This window comes from Pseudophryne corroboree, chromosome 5 (genome assembly GCF_028390025.1).
Source record: "Pseudophryne corroboree isolate aPseCor3 chromosome 5, aPseCor3.hap2, whole genome shotgun sequence".
Taxonomy (NCBI): Eukaryota; Metazoa; Chordata; class Amphibia; order Anura; family Myobatrachidae; genus Pseudophryne; species Pseudophryne corroboree.
In genome coordinates this window covers 15,088,006-15,107,628 of record NC_086448.1, presented here as the reverse complement: position 1 = coordinate 15,107,628, position 19,623 = coordinate 15,088,006, and the positions used below count along the sequence as shown (strand labels likewise).

Below are 19,623 nucleotides of genomic sequence, written 5' to 3'. Positions count from 1 at the left end.
CTAAGGAGTGGCTTCTGTCTGGCCACTCTACCATACAGGCCTGATTGGTGGAAGCTGCAGAGATGGTTGTCCTTCTGGAAGGTTCTCCTCTCTCAACAGAGGAATGTTGTAGCTCTGACAGAGTGACCATCTGGTTCTTGGTCACCTGCTGACTAGGGCCCTTCTCTCCCGATCGCTGAGTTTAGACCGCCGGCCAGCTCTAGGAAGAGTCCTGGTGATTCCGATTTTCTTCCATTTCTGGATAATGCAAAAATCTCAAAAATCTTTTTGCACGTTGTCGTTATGAGGTATTGTGTGTAGAATTTTGAGGGGAAAAATTAATAAGGCTGTAACATAACAAAATGTGCTGTGAATAATTTCCGGATGTACTGTGTGTGTGTATATATATATATATATATATATATATATATATAATCTACTAATATATTATTATATACCATAATAAGTACTGGCGGTGATAGCTTTACCTCCTTCTCTCAGGGTCTGGTACAGGAGATTCACCTCCATGCGGAGAAGTTGTCCACGCTGGAGTCTGTCTGTTCCCGACTGAAGGACGTAAGCCGGAAGCAGGAGGGGGACATGACCCAAACCTTGGTACAGAGTGGCCGGGAGCGGCTGGGAAAGGTGCAGGAGAGGGCGGCAGAGAGGGGCCGCAGCCTGGAGGAGTCCCGGAGACAAGCCAAGCAAGTGAGTACCCGCCCGGTCACACAGCAGTCTGCATGTACTGTCCCATGGAGGCACGGTACAGAGATATATATGGCATCTGACACTGAGGACAGCAGACTGGGGATGGGTGGAGACTTTCATGCCCTTCCCTCTACATACCGTACATTCTGCATTATAGTGCTGAGGGGACGACGGTGTTAATTCGCTGTGTGATGTGGTCGGGGTATAATATGGGAGATTTCTGGACAGAACAAAATTCATAGAGGTAATTACCTGCGAAACGCATAAGTTCAGAATCCGCAAGAGAAAAACTTGAGATGCAACAGCGGAAAGCAGAACGAGGAGGATATTCTGCAGAGCAGTCCTGAACATTCCACTCAACTTACACCGACCACATCACTGAGCATCCACAGCAACATCCAGCTAACAAACACACCGGACATACTGTATCTTCTACTGCATCTTCCTGTGTAACATCCGCCTCTGCTGTTCAGTTTAATCCGTTTATTAGTTAATAACCATACATGCATATTTAAAGTCATAGTGATTGGGAGGAGGTTTATTGCTTGCTTCTGAACCAGGAGCAGGCATATGTAATGTGAGTCAACAGAAGAGAGAGCATACAAGAGCATCCTAGTGACGAATATACAATACAGAGATCATTATAGTGACTGATATACAATACAGAAAGCATCCTAGTGACTTACATACAATACAGAGAGCATTCTAGTGACTGATATACAATAGAGAGAGCATTATAGTGATATATACAATACAAAGAGCACCCTAGTGACTGATATACAATACAGAGAGCATTCTAGTGACTGGTATACAATAGAGAGAGCATTATAGTGATATATACAATACAAAGAGCATCCTAGTGACTGATATACAATACAGAGAGCCTTCTAGTGACTGATATACAATAGAGAGAGCATTATAGTGATATATACAATACAAAGAGCATCCTAGTGACTGATATACAATACAGAGAGCATTCTAGTGACTTATATACAATAGAGAGCATTATAGTGATATATACAATACAAAGAGCATCCTAGTGACTGATATACAATACAGAAAGCATTCGAGTGACTGATATATGATAGAGAGAGCATTATAGTGATGTATACAATACAAAGAGCATGCTAGTGACTGATATACAATACAGAGAGCATCCTAGTGACTGATATACAATACAGAGAGCATTCTAGTGACTGATATACAATACAGAGAGCATTCTAGTGACTGATATACAATACAGAGAGCATTATAGTGATATATACAATACAAAGAGCATCCTAGTGACTGATATACAATACAGAGAGCATTCTAGTGACTGATATACACTAGAGAGAGCATTATAGTGATATATATATATATATATATATATATAATACAAAGAGCATTCTAGTAACATACAATACAGAGAGCATTCTAGTGACTGCTATACAGTACATAGTACATTCTAGTGACTTATACAATACAAAGAGCATCCTAGTGCTTTATATACAATACAAAGAGCATTCTAATGACATTCATGCAATACAGAGAGAATCTTGGGGCTTGATATACAATACATAGAACACACCAGTGAATAAAATTACTCTTTTTGCAGCAGTGATGAGTGCCATTTATGTATCGCTGCCTGTTGTGGGTGATATAGGGCACATGCATGGATTGATGGACTAGTATGTAACTGTGCACTGATCCTATACTGCAATACACTGAGGAGCTAGGTGGGCTCACAGTAGGTGGAAGGGAAGCTAGTGATTATGTGTCAGGCTGTACTCAGTGATGTTGTTGCCCCCGCAGTACAGCGAATCTCGGCGGATGCTGCTGGAGTGGCTGCAGGAGGTGGATCAGAGTGTGGACTCGCAGCAGATGGATACCAGTGTCAGCCAGGAACACATTAAACAGCAGCTGGGTCAGCACAAGGTACTGTAGCCACTATGTAGCCAACCAATCCCACAGCCAGCTCCAGTGAGGAGGCGCCACCATTACTGGGGCACAGTAAGTGGCATTGGGTGTGGAATGCGTTCCATGTGCCAAGCTGTATACCCCTCTGTCTGTCAGCGTAACATTACTCAGCCCCATGTGATTGTTCCAGGAGTTCCAGAAGATCCTCCGCTCTAAGCGTCCCGTGTATGAGGCTACCCTGCGCAGCGGCCGCGCACTGAGGGAGAAGGTCCGGCTGCCGGAGGATGGACAGAAGATGGACGAGTCTCTGGGGCAGCTGAGAGAGCGATGGGAACACGTCTGCAATAGATCCACCGAGAGGTACAGGCTCCTACTAAGGGCATGTTACATAGGTATGACAGCGCCACATACAAGATGGCCGCCAGCAGCTGCTGTTACATCCTGTCCCAGGCTCTCTCCTTCTTCTCCTCACTTGTATAGAGGAAGCTGGTAGCCGGCCAGCAATGGTTGCTGTGTACCGGGGGCGGTGTGTTACCCGGATAACTCCATCATTGTCCTCATTTACCCATTGGGGCTGTCTGCACCGCGCCCGCTTCCTCCACCTTTACCTGCGGGGTAACCTGACGCACAGTCTTCAGCACCGGTTCCCTCCATCCACCTGCTCTGTAAGGGCCTCAGCACAGGGACTGGTATCTGTAATGTCTCAGATACAGGTTCCTCCCAGCTGTATATATGTGACTTACAAGGAAACATAGAATGTGACGGCAGATAAGAACCGCTTGGCCCATCTAGTCTGCCAATGTACACACACACACACACACACACACACACACACACACACACACACTTACACACTAGGGTTCACTACTGTAGGAAGACAATGAACCTAGCAGTAAGGATTGTGGGAGGAAACCGGAGCACCCAGAGCAAACCCACGCAAGTACGGGGAGAATATACAAACTCCACACAGTTAGGGCCATGGTGGGAATTGAACCCAAGGCCTCAGTGCTGTGAGGCAGTAATGCTAACCATTACATACGTACTTATTCCACAGACCTCTCACTACGTGGGATAGAGAGATATTATTATTATTATTATTTGTTTATCGGGTTCCACAGATAGTCTGCAGCGTCGTACAGAGGGCAAACAATAAGGATAAATCAGTACAGTACAGTACAGAGAACAGTACAATACAGTAGACAAGTCATACATGCACTACAGCTCCCAGCACAGCCACTGATGCAAGGGGTGTAATGGAGATACTCAGCGTAAGCTGGAACCTGCACACGTTAGCGTGGGCACAGATAACGGGTCTAGGTCTTCTGACAAAACAATAAAGAAAGGAGTGTAGTCTGGGGGCAGAGAGCACATGGAGTAGGTGTAGAGTGCAGCTGGTGTGCAAGAGAAGAAGGTAATGAGAACAGGAGGGAGGAGGGCCCTGCTCATGGAGCTTGCAGTGTAAAGGGAAGGGGGGGAGGAAGACATAAGGAGTGAGACAGTTTACGGGGAAACTAAGGGCAGGAAGCAGGAGTGGAAAAGTTGGAGGGTGCAAGAGGATGAGGGAGACTACACGGTGGCTAAATGGCTAGAAGATAGACAGACAGACAGATAGATAGATAGATAGATAGATAGATAGATAGATAGATAGATAGACAGACAGGAACCTGCCGAGCTGACGCCCACCGTCTCTTCCAGGCAGCAGAAGCTGGAGGAATGTCTCCTGTTCTCCGGCAAGTTTACAGATGCACTCCAGGCTCTCATGGACTGGCTGTACAGAGCGGAGCCTCAGCTATCTGAGGAGATACCACTAGGGGGAGACAGAGATCTGGTCACTGACCTGTTAGACAAACACAAGGTGAGTTTATATACAGTTATGTCCGTGTATATTTGGACACTGACATTTTTTGTCATTTTTTATCTGTTTTCCAAAACATATTCCAGTTACAGTTCTATAATGAATGTGGTTTTACAGTGCACACTATTCGCTAGTTGGGGGTATTCACATCCAGTTTGGAGAAGGGGTTCAGGCATGACAGCTGTGTAATATGTAGCTCCGTCTTTTTCAAGGGACCAAAAGTAATTTGAGGTGTAGCAGAAAAGCTGTGTCGTGGACAGGGCTATCCCATCGTCATTTCTTCATCAATTAAGCCGGCAAAGGAGCGTGTGCAGGATCGTAGATCAGTCTCCGCAGCATATAGATATTCTACACCAGAGGTTCTCAAACTCGGTCCTCGGGGGCACACACAGTGCATGTTTTGCAGGTAACCCAGCAGGTGCACAGGTGGATTAATTACCCACTGACACATTTTAAAAGGTCCACAGGTGGAGCTAATTATTTCACTTGCGATTCTGTGAGGAGACCTGGAAAACATGCACTGTGTGGGCCCCCGAGGACCGAGTTTGAGAACCTCTGTTCTACACGGTGGAGTCACATTATTATGACCACCTCCTACATGTGACGTCGGCAGCGTGTAGTCCAGGAAGTACGTCACGTGGCTTGGTGGGTATATACGATGTGTGATAGGTCTGCACACATATCACTCGTTGCTGTCATGGGTAAAAGGGGCGATTTATCTGATTTGGAGAAAGGGGTGATTATCGGCTTTCAGGCCAAGGGTGGCGGTATTTCTGACACAACACAGTGTGTGACCTGTCCGCGTGCTGCTGCGGTGAAGGTGTATCGTGACTGAACAAATGGCACCACTGCGAATAACCAATGTGGATACTGCCGAACATAACGCGCCATTGATGTGAGAGGTGAACGTCAGCTACGAAGGTGCGTGAGGGCCGACCGATGCGCTACAGTGGAGCAGCTCACCGTCACAATGACCCCGGGGGCTACCAGACGTGTGTGTAACATGACAGTTCAGGCCATCTAGCTGCTGTCCGTGCCGCACACGGCGGTTACTCTGGCTATTACGTAGTGCTCATAATAATGTGACTCCACCGTGTATATAGTCTTATGCAGAAGTAACTGGAACTGTATGATCATTAAGAAGCATTCAGTACAGAATATATATGTATGTATATATAAATATATATATATAAATAATTAGGTAGAAATAATTATGCACATTATAGGAGGAAATTCAATTAGCCGTGGCAATTGAATTCCCCCAATAATGTGCTTTTTGATCCTGCGGGAAGGGGGGGGGTAATCCAATTGAAGTCTATAGCCGGCTTTATTGAGGATTTTGCTGCTTAATCTAAGGGACACTACTCTCTACTTATTCTACTGGATCTCTCTGCTGCTTTTGACACTGTGGACCATCCTCTCCTACTGCAAATTCTTCACTCCATTGGTCTGTGTGACACTGCCCTCTCTTGGCTGTCCTCCTACCTCTCTGATTGTTCATTCTCTGTCTCCTCTCATGACTCCACCTCCCCCTCACTTCCACTAACTGTAGGGGTACCTCAAGGTTCTGTCCTTGGTCCTCTTCTCTTTCTATGGGGGTAATTCCAAGTTGATCGCAGCAGGTTTTTTGTTAGCAATTGGCAGGGCCGGATTTAGGGGGGGGCGAACGGGGCGACCGCCCCCCCTAACATACAGCTCCATTCCATGTGCTGCTGTGCACACAGTGTACCGGAGATCTGCATTAACCCCTCCCACAGCAGAGCGAGTCACAGCTGGGTGAGACAGATAGACGGGATTGAGCTGAGCACTTGTGCAGAGGGAGGAGAGAGCTCTCCCGAGTCCCAGCCAATCAGAGCTGGCCTTCCTCCCCTGCTCCTCCTCTCTCCCCTGGTCTCCCTGTGTGTGAGCCTGGTCAGCCTGTTGCAAAGCATTACTGGGATTTTGAGTCTCTCGCGTCTCACCAGTGTCTGCCCTGCATCATGTCTCCTGACTGAGCTGCAAGAGGAGCCCCCCTCCTCACCTTCCTTCTCCCCCCAGAAATTCCAATCTTCTTGTCTGCAGCTTGTAACGGAGGTCAGTGTCCCGTATGTGTGCACTGAGCAACTTAGCTGATGTCTGCTTACAGGTCAGACTTCAGCAATCAGTGAAGAGAGACATGCATTCTGTGTGATAGCAGCAGCACTGGGTGAAGAGAGAGGTCTGTGCAGCCTGCTTGTAACATGAGACATGTCTCCTCTCAGACAGACTATGGGCAGTTCTGTACACCTTTCTTAGGTGCAGCCACAGACTTTCACCCTGACCCCCACTGCTGCTCATTTATTAGTTAGCATCACAATACAATTTAATAAAAAATAAAATACTACTCTTATCTCACACACAAAAACAGCTAAATTCCCCATTGCTTTGAAAGTTTCATATTTTGTGTTTGGGAGGGGCTGGACTAGAAGTGGGAGGAGTAATGAGTAGAGAGGGGAGGAGTCCGCATTGATTCTTAAACCGCCCCCCCTAAAAGAAATGTCTAGATCCGTCCCTGGCAATTGGGCAAAACCATGTGCACTGCAGGGGAGACAGATATAACATGTGCAGAGAGAGTTAGATTTGGGTGTGGTGTGTTCAATCTGCAATCTATATTGCAGTGTAAAAATAAAGCAGCCAGTATTTACCCTGCACAGAAACAAAATAACCCACCGAAATCTAACGCTCTCTGTAAATGTTATATCTGCCCCCCCCCCCCCCCCCCCTGCAGTGCACATGGTTTTGCCCAATTGCTATCAAAAATCCTGCTGCGATCAACTTGGAATTACCCCCAATATGTCCTCACTAGGTAAGCTCATTAGTTCTTTTGGTTTCCAATATCATCTCTATGCTGATGACACCCAAATCTATCTTTCCTCTCCAGACCTCTCCCCTGCTCTCCTCACTCGTATCTCCAACTGTCACTCTGCTATCTCCTCCTGCATGTCCCAGCACTTTCTTAAACTTAACATGTCTAAGACCGAGCTGATCATCTTTCCTCCCTCCCGCATAACCTCACCTCCTACAATCTCATTATCTATTGATGGCATGACTATCTCCTCTAGCCCCCAAGTGCGCTGTCTTGGAGTAATCCTTGACTCCTCCCTCTCCTTCAAACCACACATTCAGCACCTCTCACAAACCTGCCGTTTTCATCTAAAAAATATTTCCAGGATCAGACCCTTTCTGACCCAGGATGCTACATAAGGTGCATACACACGGAGAGATTTTGGCTATGAGAGATTTTGACTAACTTTTCCCTTGAACTGGCAGTAGGAGATTTTGACTAACTTTACCAGAGATTTTGTCTAACTATGCAAGAGATTTTGGCTATGGGAGATTTTGACTATCTCATTTAAATAAGGGGATGAGTGTCATATATAGGATGAATTTACAGGGTGGCTGGTATTTAAATAGCTAAAAGTTAAAAAAAAAAATTTGCGTGGGGTCCCCCCTCCTATGTAAAACCAGCCTCGGGCTCTTTGAGCCAGTCCTGGTTGTTAAAATACAGAGGAAAAAATGAGTAGGGTTCCCCCATATTTAGACAACCAGCACCGGGCTCTGCGTCCGGTCCTGGTTTAAAAAATACGGGGGACAAAAGACATAGGGGTCCCCCGTATTTTTAAAACCAGCACCGGGCTCCACTAGCCAGGGAGATAATGCCACAGCCGGGGGACACTTTTATATTGGTCCCTGCGGCCGTGCCATTACCCCCCCAACTAGTCACCCCTGGCCGGGGTACACTGGAGGAGTGAGGACCCCTTAAATCAAGGGGTCCCCCCCTCCAGCCACCCAAGGGCCAGGGGTGAAGCCCGAGGCTGTCCCCCCCATCCGTGGGCCGGTGGATGGGAGGCTGATAGCCTTTCAATAGTAATATTGTTCTTTACAGGAGGCCTATAGGTCCCAGCAAGCCTGCCCCAGCATGCTGGCACTTGGAGAACCACAAGTGCCAGCATGCCCGGACATAAAGGGCCCGCTGGCACCTGTAGTCCACTTGTAAAGAAAATATAAAAAAAAAAACACAACACATTCTTTTAAAAATCCTTTATTAAACTGGGTCTTCACCTGGGGGCGGCGGCCTTTAAGCTCTTTTGCATGGCCGCCGCCTTCCCAGGGCTTCCGGCGTCTTCACCTGGGGGGGCGCCACCTCCCCAGGGCTTCTGGGGTCTTGCTCCGGCGTCTTCACCTGGTGGGCGGCGGCTGCTAAGCTCTTTTGCATAGCCGCCACCCATCCAGGACTTCCACGGCGTCTTCAGGAGCTCTTCTCCGCTCCTCCTCCGCCGTCGGACTGAAAGCCGCTGCCTCGCGCTGACTTATATAAGTCAGCGGGAGGGGGCGGGGCGATGACGCGGCGAGCCGTGATTGGCTCGCGGCGGCCATCTTGAATTTCAAAAATGACGCTGAGGCGCCATTTTTGAAACTGGTACCGCTCCGCTGCCAAACTCTGCAAGAGAAAGGTAAATTTCCGCCGCCCGCACCGCTGCCGCAACCCGCCGCCGCCCGCACCGCCGCCGCCCACACCGCCACCCGCACCGCCGCCGCCCACACCGCCACCCGCCGCCGCCCACACCGCCACCGCAACCCGCCGCCGCCCGCACCGCCGCCACAACCCGCCGCCGCCCGCACCACCGCCGCCTGCAACATCGCTATCGCTGGGAAAAATCGCTGGCCTCTAGCGATTTTAACTAACTTTACCAGCGACATAGCCAAAATTGACTTGCCGGCACTGACTATTTTTCCCAGCGATAGCGACTTAGCGGGGACGCGCATCGCTATCGCTGCCTGTATACACACGGAGCGATCTGCACTAACTTTCTGAGCGATTTTGACTATATAGTCAAAATCGCTCAGTTATATCGCTCCGTGTGTATGCACCTTAAGACTCTTATCCACTCACTGGTCATCTCCAGACTGGACTACTGTAATCTGCTCCTGACTACCATTCCTGACAAATACCTCTCTTCACTACAATCTATCCTCAATGCTGCTGCCCGGCTCATCTTCCTCACCAAACACACTACGTCCACCTCCCCTATCCTACAAGACCTTCACTGGCTCCCCTTCCCTTTCAGAATCCAGTTCAAGCTTCTCACACTTGCTTACAAAGCCCTCACCCACTCCTCTCCCATCTACATCTCTGACCTTATCTCCCTTTACACTCCCACCCGTCCTCTTCGCTCTGCTAATGCACGCCGACTCTCCTGCCTACGGATTACTTCCTCCCACTCCTACCTCCAAGATTTCTCACGTGCTGCTCCCTTTCTGTGGAATTCTCTACCTCTCCCCCTCAGACTCTCCAGCTCTCTACAGAACTTCAGACGGGCTCTCAAGACCCACTTTTCACCAAACCCAGCCAAATCTCATACTAACCCTCTGTTCCACGCTCTCTGTGTATCCTGTCTGTGTCACCTCTGTCTGTCTACCCCTCCCCTTTAGAATGTAAGCTCTCACGAGCAGGGCCCTCTTCCCTCATGTGCTTATCCTTTTCCTACTTTAATAATATTCAACTGCACCAAATCCAGCAGTCTTCTGCCACCTGATACTTATTCCAGTGTCATCTGCTGATGTAACTATGTTTATTTACCCTGTAATTGCCCTATATTGTCTTCAACTGTAAGTCACTGTTTTCCTGTTTTGATTATGTTCATATGCACTCTGTAATTGGGCGCTGCGGAACCCTTGTGGCGCCATATAAATAAAGGATAATAATAATAATTTTTTGTTCCACCTGCCCGGAGGCAGGAGAAACAAAATCCGCGATAAGTGACGTTTTTGGCGATCGTGATAACACAAGGAACCAGGAACTAATACCGGATCCTGTGTGTTTTCTCACAAAAATAAGTAACATTTTCCGCAAAAATACAGGCAACAATTGAATTGCCTGCGAACACCCCCCAGTTTTTCACAGAGAAATGTATTGCGACTAATTGAATTTGTGGTATATCATCCCTGCACTTTCTAATGCCATCTTCAGATGGCGCTCGCCCATTATCTGCCATTCCGGAGCGGGCTGTAGCGATCCCCCTGCCGCGTGCAGGAGCTGTTCCTGATTCTTTTCGCTGTACCTTTACGCACGTGCCGGTGTATAGCTGACTGGGGCCTGAACCCGGAAGTAATGCCATAGAGTATGCCATCACTACCTACCAATTACCCTGACCAGCTCCGATATGACCCTGTGTCCTGTCTAAATGTGGTGCATCCCCCCTGATAATGAATCCTTATCACTGTGACATTATATATACGTCCGTTATAAGCCGGTGTATATATGCAGTCACATAGCGGACACCACGCGGTATACATCCACTCACTGTCCTGCCATTGCCTGCTGGAAATCCACATCTTCCATGGTCCTCTGAGCCGCTGTCCTTGCTGTGTCACGCAGGCCTTCCAGAAGGAGCTGGGGAAGAGAGCGAGCTCCATGAAAACGCTGAAACACTCTGTCCGGAACCTGAGTCGCGGAGGTGGAGGCACGGACTCCCACTGGCTGCAGAGACAGATGGAGGAGCTGGGGCACCGCTGGGAGGTGGTGTGTCAGCTGTCTGTCAGCAAACGGGCTCGGCTGGAAGCCTCCCTGCAACAGGTCAGTGTGTCCACAGGATGGAACCGGGCAATGTCAGCATTACCCAGCCTGTATTACATGTGTGCTGACAGTGAGGGGACACGGGGACTGTCTGTATTACATGTGTCCTCAGAGTGAAGGGGACACGGGGGCTGTCTGTATTACACGTGTCCTGAGAGTGAGGGGACATCGGGACTGTCTGTATTACTTGTGTCCTGAGAGTGAGGGGACACCGGGACTGTCTGTATTACATGTGTGCTGACAGTGAGGGGACACCGGGACTGTCTGTATTACATGTGTCCTGAGAGTGAGGGGACACGGGGACTGTCTGTATTACATGTGTGCTGACAGTGAGGGGACACGGGGACTGTCTGTATTACATGTGTGCTGACAGTGAGGGGACACGGGGACTGTCTGTATTACACACGTGTCCTGAGAGTGAGGGGACATCGGGACTGTCTGTATTACATATGTCCTGAGAGTGAGGGGACACCGGGACTGTCTGTATTACATGTGTCCTGAGAGTGAGGGGACACCGGGACTGTCTGTATTACATATGTCCTGAGAGTGAGGGGACACCGGGACTGTCTGTATTACATGTGTCCTGAGAGTGAGGGGACACCGGGACTGTCTGTATTACATGTGTCCTGAGAGTGAGGGGACACGGGGACTGTCTGTATTACACGTGTCTTGAGAGTGAGGGGACATCGGGACTGTCTGTATTACATGTGTCCTGAGAGTGAGGGGACACGGGGACTGTCTGTATTACATGTGTCCTGAGAGTGAGGGGACACGGGGACTGTCTGTATTACACGTGTCTTGAGAGTGAGGGGACATCGGGACTGTCTGTATTACATATGTCCTGAGAGTGAGGGGACACCGGGACTGTCTGTATTACATGTGTCCTGAGAGTGAGGGGACACCGGGACTGTCTGTATTACATGTGTGCTGACAGTGAGGGGATACGGGGACTGTCTGTATTACATGTGTCCTGAGAGTGAGGGGACACGGGGACTGTCTGTATTACACGTGTCTTGAGAGTGAGGGGACATCGGGACTGTCTGTATTACATGTGTCCTGAGAGTGAGGGGACACCGGGACTGTCTGTATTACATGTGTCCTGAGAGTGAGGGGACACCGGGACTGTCTGTATTACATGTGTCCTGAGAGTGAGGAGACTCCGGGACTGTCTGTATTACATGTGTGCTGACAGTGAGGGGACACCGGGACTGTCTGTATTACATGTGTCCTGAGAGTGAGGGGACACCGGGACTGTCTGTATTACATGTGTCCTGAGAGTGAGGGTGCACCGGGACTGTCTGTATTACACGTGTCCTGAGAGTGAGGGGACACCGGGACTGTCTGTATTACACGTGTGCTGACAGTGAGGGGACACCGGGACTGTCTGTATTACATGTGTCCTGAGAGTGAGGGGACACCGGGACTGTCTGTATTACACGTGTCCTGAGAGTGAGGGGACCCCAGCACTGTCTGTATTACACGTGTCCTGAGAGTGAGGGGACCCCAGCACTGTCTGTATTACACGTGTCCTGAGAGTGAGGGGACACCGGGACTGTCTGTATTACATGTGTCCTGAGAGTGAGAGGATACCGGGACTGTCTGCATTACATGTGTCTTGAGAGTGATGGGACCCCAGCACTGTCTGTATTACACGTGTCCTGAGAGTGAGGGGACCCCAGCACTGTCTCTATTACACGTGTCCTGAGAGTGAGGGGACACCGAGACTATCTGTATTACATGTGTCCTGATAGTGAGGAGACACTGGGACTGTCTGTATTACATGTGTCCTGAGAGTGAGGAGACACTGGGACTGTCTGTATTACATGTGTCCTGAGAGTGAGGAGACACTGGGACTGTCTGTATTACATGTGTCCTGAGAGTGAGGGGACACCGGGACTGTCTGTATTACATATGTCCTGAGAGTGACACCGGGACTGTCTGTATTACATGTGTCCTGAGAGTGATGGGACCCCAGCACTGTCTGTATTACATACTGTATGTCCTGAGAGTGATGGGACCCCAGCACTGTCTGTATTACATACTGTATGTCCTGAGAGTGATGGGACCCCAGCACTGTCTGTATTACATATGTCCTGAGAGTGATGGGACCCCAGCACTGTCTGTATTACATGTGTCCTGAGAGTGATGGGACCCCAGCACTGTCTGTATTACATATGTCCTGAGAGTGATGGGACCCCAGCACTGTCTGTATTACATATGTCCTGAGAGTGACACCGGGACTGTCTGTATTACATGTGTCCTGAGAGTGATGGGACCCCAGCACTGTCTGTATTACATACTGTATGTCCTGAGAGTGATGGGACCCCAGCACTGTCTGTATTACATATGTCCTGAGAGTGATGGGACCCCAGCACTGTCTGTATTACATGTGTCCTGAGAGTGATGGGACCCCAGCACTGTCTGTATTACATGTGTCCTGAGAGTGATGGGACCCCAGCACTGTCTGTATTACATATGTCCTGAGAGTGATGGGACCCCAGCACTGTCTGTATTACATATGTCCTGAGAGCGATGGGACCCCAGCACTGTCTGTATTACATATGTCCTGAGAGTGACACCGGGACTGTCTGTATTACATGTGTCCTGAGAGTGATGGGACCCCAGCACTGTCTGTATTACATACTGTATGTCCTGAGAGTGATGGGACCCCAGCACTGTCTGTATTACATGTGTCCCGAGAGTGATGGGACCCCAGCACTGTCTGTATTACATGTGTCCTGAGAGTGATGGGACCCCAGCACTGTCTGTATTACATGTGTCCTGAGAGTGATGGGACCCCAGCACTGTCTGTATTACATGTGTCCTGAGAGTGATGGGACCCCAGCACTGTCTGTATTACATATGTCCTGAGAGTGATGGGACCCCAGCACTGTCTGTATTACATATGTCCTGAGAGTGATGGGACCCCAGCACTGTCTGTATTACATATGTCCTGAGAGTGACACCGGGACTGTCTGTATTACATGTGTCCTGAGAGTGATGGGACCCCAGCACTGTCTGTATTACATACTGTATGTCCTGAGAGTGATGGGACCCCAGCACTGTCTGTATTACATATGTCCTGAGAGTGATGGGACCCCAGCACTGTCTGTATTACATGTGTCCTGAGAGTGATGGGACCCCAGCACTGTCTGTATTACATGTGTCCTGAGAGTGATGGGACCCCAGCACTGTCTGTATTACATATGTCCTGAGAGTGATGGGACCCCAGCACTGTCTGTATTACATATGTCCTGAGAGTGATGGGACCCCAGCACTGTCTGTATTACATATGTCCTGAGAGTGACACCGGGACTGTCTGTATTACATGTGTCCTGAGAGTGACACCGGGACTGTCTGTATTACATGTGTCCTGAGAGTGATGGGACCCCAGCACTGTCTGTATTACATACTGTATGTCCTGAGAGTGATGGGACCCCAGCACTGTCTGTATTACATATGTCCTGAGAGTGATGGGACCCCAGCACTGTCTGTATTACATATGTCCTGAGAGTGACACCGGGACTGTCTGTATTACATGTGTCCTGAGAGTGATGGGACCCCAGCACTGTCTGTATTACATACTGTATGTTCTGAGAGTGATGGGACCCCAGCACTGTCTGTATTACATACTGTATGTCCTGAGGGTGATGGGACCCCAGCACTGTCTGTATTACATACTGTATGTCCTGAGAGTGATGGGACCCCAGCACTGTCTGTATTACATATGTCCTGAGAGTGATGGGACCCCAGCACTGTCTGTATTACATATGTCCTGAGAGTGATGGGACCCCAGCACTGTCTGTATTACATATGTCCTGAGAGTGATGGGACCCCAGCACTGTCTGTATTACATATGTCCTGAGAGTGACACCGGGACTGTCTGTATTACATGTGTCCTGAGAGTGATGGGACCCCAGCACTGTCTGTATTACATACTGTATGTCCTGAGAGTGATGGGACCCCAGCACTGTCTGTATTACATATGTCCTGAGAGTGATGGGACCCCAGCACTGTCTGTATTACATGTGTCCTGAGAGTGATGGGACCCCAGCACTGTCTGTATTACATATGTCCTGAGAGTGATGGGACCCCAGCACTGTCTGTATTACATGTGTCCTGAGAGTGATGGGACCCCAGCACTGTCTGTATTACATATGTCCTGAGAGTGATGGGACCCCAGCACTGTCTGTATTACATATGTCCTGAGAGTGACACCGGGACTGTCTGTATTACATGTGTCCTGAGAGTGATGGGACCCCAGCACTGTCTGTATTACATACTGTATGTCCTGAGAGTGATGGGACCCCAGCACTGTCTGTATTACATGTGTCCTGAGAGTGATGGGACCCCAGCACTGTCTGTATTACATGTGTCCTGAGAGTGATGGGACCCTAGCACTGTCTGTATTACATGTGTCCTGAGAGTGATGGGACCCCAGCACTGTCTGTATTACATATGTCCTGAGAGTGATGGGACCCCAGCACTGTCTGTATTACATATGTCCTGAGAGTGACACCGGGACTGTCTGTATTACATGTGTCCTGAGAGTGATGGGACCCCAGCACTGTCTGTATTACATATGTCCTGTGGACATGTGTGGACAAGCAGCTTGCAGACGTTCTAGGTAGACCTTGATCTCGCGTATCACTTACAGGCTGAGGAATTTAATTCGCTGGTGAACTCGTTCCTGGAGGGTTTGTGTGAGTCTGAGAGGACTCTGAAGTATGGAGTCATTCCTGAGGAGGAGCAAGCGCTGCAGGAGTGCCAGATACAGCAACAGGTGAGAGGGGGTCAGATACAGCTGCAGGTGAGAGGGGGCCAGATACAGCAACAGGTGAGAGGGGGTCAGATACAGCGGCAGGTGAGAGGGGGTCAGATACAGCTGCAGGTGAGAGGGGGTCAGATACAGCGGCAGGAGAGAGGGGATCAGATACAGCGGCAGGTGAGAGGGGGTCAGATACAGCGACAGGTGAGAGGGGGTCATATACAGCGACAGGTGAGAGGGGGTCAGATACAGCGGCAGGTGAGAGGGGATCAGATACAGCGGCAGGTGAGAGGGGGTCATATACAGCGACAGGTGAGAGGGGGTCAGATACAGCGGCAGGTGAGAGGGGATCAGATACAGTGGCAGGTGAGAGGGGGTCAGATACAGCGGCAGGTGAGAGGGGATCAGATACAGCGGCAGGTGAGAGGGGGTCAGATACAGCGGCAGGTGAGAGGGGGTCAGATACAGCGGCAGGTGAGAGGGGATCAGATACAGCTACAGGTGAGAGGGGATCATATACAGCGGCAGGTGAGAGGGGATCGTATACAGCGGCAGGTGAGAGGGGGTCAGATACAGCTGCAGGTGAGAGGGGATCAGATACAGCTGCAGGTGAGAGGGGGTCAGATACAGCGGCAGGTGAGAGGGGGTCAGATACAGCTGCAGGTGAGAGGGGATCAGATACAGCTGCAGGTGAGAGGGGGTCAGATACAGTGGCAGGTGAGAGGGGGTCAGATACAGCGGCAGGTGAGAGGGGATCAGATACAGCTACAGGTGAGAGGGGATCAGATACAGCTACAGGTGAGGGGATCAGATACAGCTGCAGGTGAGAGGGGGTCAGATACAGCTGCAGGTGAGAGGGGGTCAGATACAGCTGCAGGTGAGAGGGGATCAGATACAGCTGCAGGTGAGAGGGGATCAGATACAGCGGCAGGTGAGAGGGGGTCAGATACAGCTGCAGGTGAGAGGGGATCAGATACAGCTGCAGGTGAGAGAGTGTCAGATACAGCGGCAGGTGAGAGGGGATCAGATACAGCTGCAGGTGAGAGGGGGTCAGATACAGCTGCACGTGAGAGGGGATCAGATACAGCGGCAGGTGAGAGGGGATCAGATACAGCTGCAGGCGAGAGGGGATCAGATACAGCTGCAGGCGAGAGGGGATCAGATACAGCGGCAGGCGAGAGGGGATCAGATACAGCGGCAGGTGAGAGGGGATCAGATACAGCGGCAGGTGAGAGGGGATCAGATACAGCTGCAGGTGAGAGGGGATCAGATACTGCTGCAGGTGAGAGGGGATCAGATACAGCTGCAGGCGAGAGGGGATCAGATACAGCGGCAGGCGAGAGGGGATCAGATACAGCTGCAGGTGAGAGGGGATCAGATACAGCTGCAGGCGAGAGGGGGTCAGATACAGCGGCAGGTGAGAGGGGATCAGATACAGTGGCAGGTGAGAGGGGATCAGATACAGCGGCAGGTGAGAGGGGATCAGATACAGTGGCAGGTGAGAGGGGATCAGATACAGTGGCAGGTGAGAGGGGATCAGATACAGCGGCAGGTGAGAGGGGATCAGATACAGCTGCAGGCGAGAGGGGATCAGATACAGCTGCAGGAAAGAGGGGGTCAGATACAGCGGCAGGTGAGAGGGGATCAGTTACAGCTGCAGGTGAGAGGGGATCAGATACATTGGCAGGCGAGAGGGGATCAGATACAGTGGCAGGTGAGAGGGGATCAGATACAGCGGCAGGTGAGAGGGGGTCATATACAGCGACAGGTGAGAGGGGGTCAGATACAGCTGCAGGTGAGAGGGGATCAGATACATTGGCAGGCGAGAGGGGATCAGATACAGCTGCAGGTGAGAGGGGGTCAGATACAGCGGCAGGTGAGAGGGGATCAGTTACAGCTGCAGGTGAGAGGGGATCAGATACATTGGCAGGCGAGAGGGGATCAGATACATTGGCAGGCGAGAGGGGATCAGATACAGCGGCAGGTGAGAGGGGATCAGATACAGCTGCAGGTGAGAGGGGGTCATATACAGCGACAGGTGAGAGGGGGTCAGATACAGCGGCAGGTGAGAGGGGGTCATATACAGCGACAGGTGAGAGGGGGTCAGATACAGCTGCAGGTGAGAGGGGATCAGATACAGCGGCAGGTGAGAGGGGATCAGTTACAGCTGCAGGTGAGAGGGGATCAGATACAGCGGCAGGTGAGAGGGGATCAGATACAGCGACAGGTGAGAGGGGATCAGATACAGCTGCAGGCGAGAGGGGATCAGATACAGCGACAGGTGAGAGGGGGTCAGATACAGCGGCAGGTGAGAGGGGATCAGATACAGCTGCAGGTGAGAGAGTGTCAGATACAGCTGCAGGTGAGAGGGGATCAGATACAGCTACAGGCGAGAGGGGATCAGATACAGCTGCAGGTGAGAGGGGATCAGATACAGCTGCAGGTGAGAGGGGATCAGATACAGCGGCAGGTGAGAGGGGATCAGATACAGCTGCAGGTGAGAGGGGATCAGATACAGCGGCAGGTGAGAGGGGATCAGATACAGTGGCAGGTGAGGGGATCAGATACAGCTGCAGGTGAGAGGGGATCAGATACAGCTGCAGGCGAGAGACGATCAGATACAGCAACAGGTGAGAGGGGGTCAGATACAGCGGCAGGTGAGAGGGGATCAGATACAGCTGCAGGTGAGAGGGGATCAGATACAGCGGCAGGTGAGAGGGGGGCAGATACAGCTGCAGGTGAGAGAGTGTCCGATACAGCTGCAGGTGAGAGGGGATCAGATACAGCTGCAGGTGAGAGGGGGTCAGATACAGTGGCAGGTGAGAGGGGGTCAGATACAGCGGCAGGTGAGAGGGGATCAGATACAGCTGCAGGTGAGAGGGGATCAGATACAGCTGCAGGCGAGAGACGATCAGATACAGCAACAGGTGAGAGGGGGTCAGATACAGCGGCAGGTGAGAGGGGATCAGATACAGCTGCAGGTGAGAGGGGATCAGATACAGCTGCAGGTGAGAGGGGGTCAGATACAGTGGCAGGTGAGAGGGGATCAGATACAGCGGCAGGTGAGAGGGGATCAGATACAGCTGCAGGTGAGAGGGGATCAGATACAGCTGCAGGTGAGAGGGGGTCAGATACAGCTGCAGGAGAGAGGGGATCAGATACAGCAGCAGGTGAGAGGGGATCAGATACAGCTGCAGGTGAGAGGGGATCAGATACAGCGGCAGGTGAGAGGGGATCAGATACAGCGGCAGGTGAGAGGGGATCAGATACAGTGGCAGGTGAGAGGGGATCAGATACAGCGGCAGGTGAGAGGGGATCAGATACAGCTGCAGGTGAGAGGGGATCAGATACAGCTGCAGGTGAGAGGGGGTCAGATACAGCTGCAGGAGAGAGGGGATCAGATACAGCAGCAGGTGAGAGGGGATCAGATACAGTGGCAGGTGAGAGGGGATCAGATACAGCGGCAGGTGAGAGGGGATCAGATACAGCGGCAGGTGAGAGGGGGTCATATACAGCGACAGGTGAGAGGGGGTCAGATACAGCGACAGGTGAGAGGGGATCAGATACAGCTGCAGGTGAGAGGGGATCAGATACATTGGCAGGCGAGAGGGGATCAGATACAGCTGCAGGCGAGAGGGGGTCAGATACAGCTGCAGGCGAGAGGGGATCAGATACAGCGGCAGGTGAGAGGGGGTCATATACAGCGACAGGTGAGAGGGGGTCAGATACAGCTGCAGGTGAGAGGGGATCAGATACATTGGCAGGCGAGAGGGGATCAGATACAGTGGCAGGTGAGAGGGGATCAGATACAGCTGCAGG

At 50.8% G+C, this 19,623-nt stretch overlaps 1 protein-coding gene across 1 annotated transcript in view; it reads left to right on the top strand.

Moving 5' to 3' along the window:
* The window catches only part of PLEC (plectin), a 647,147-nt gene that overhangs the window by 546,445 nt on the left and 81,079 nt on the right, over nt 1–19,623 (top strand). Inside the window, exons 57-62 of the mRNA XM_063924739.1 lie at nt 481–687; nt 2,482–2,604; nt 2,777–2,946; nt 4,282–4,441; nt 10,839–11,036; nt 15,694–15,819. Of these exons, the coding sequence (XP_063780809.1) occupies nt 481–687; nt 2,482–2,604; nt 2,777–2,946; nt 4,282–4,441; nt 10,839–11,036; nt 15,694–15,819 (984 nt within the window). The remainder of the gene's footprint in view (nt 1–480; nt 688–2,481; nt 2,605–2,776; nt 2,947–4,281; nt 4,442–10,838; nt 11,037–15,693; nt 15,820–19,623) is intronic.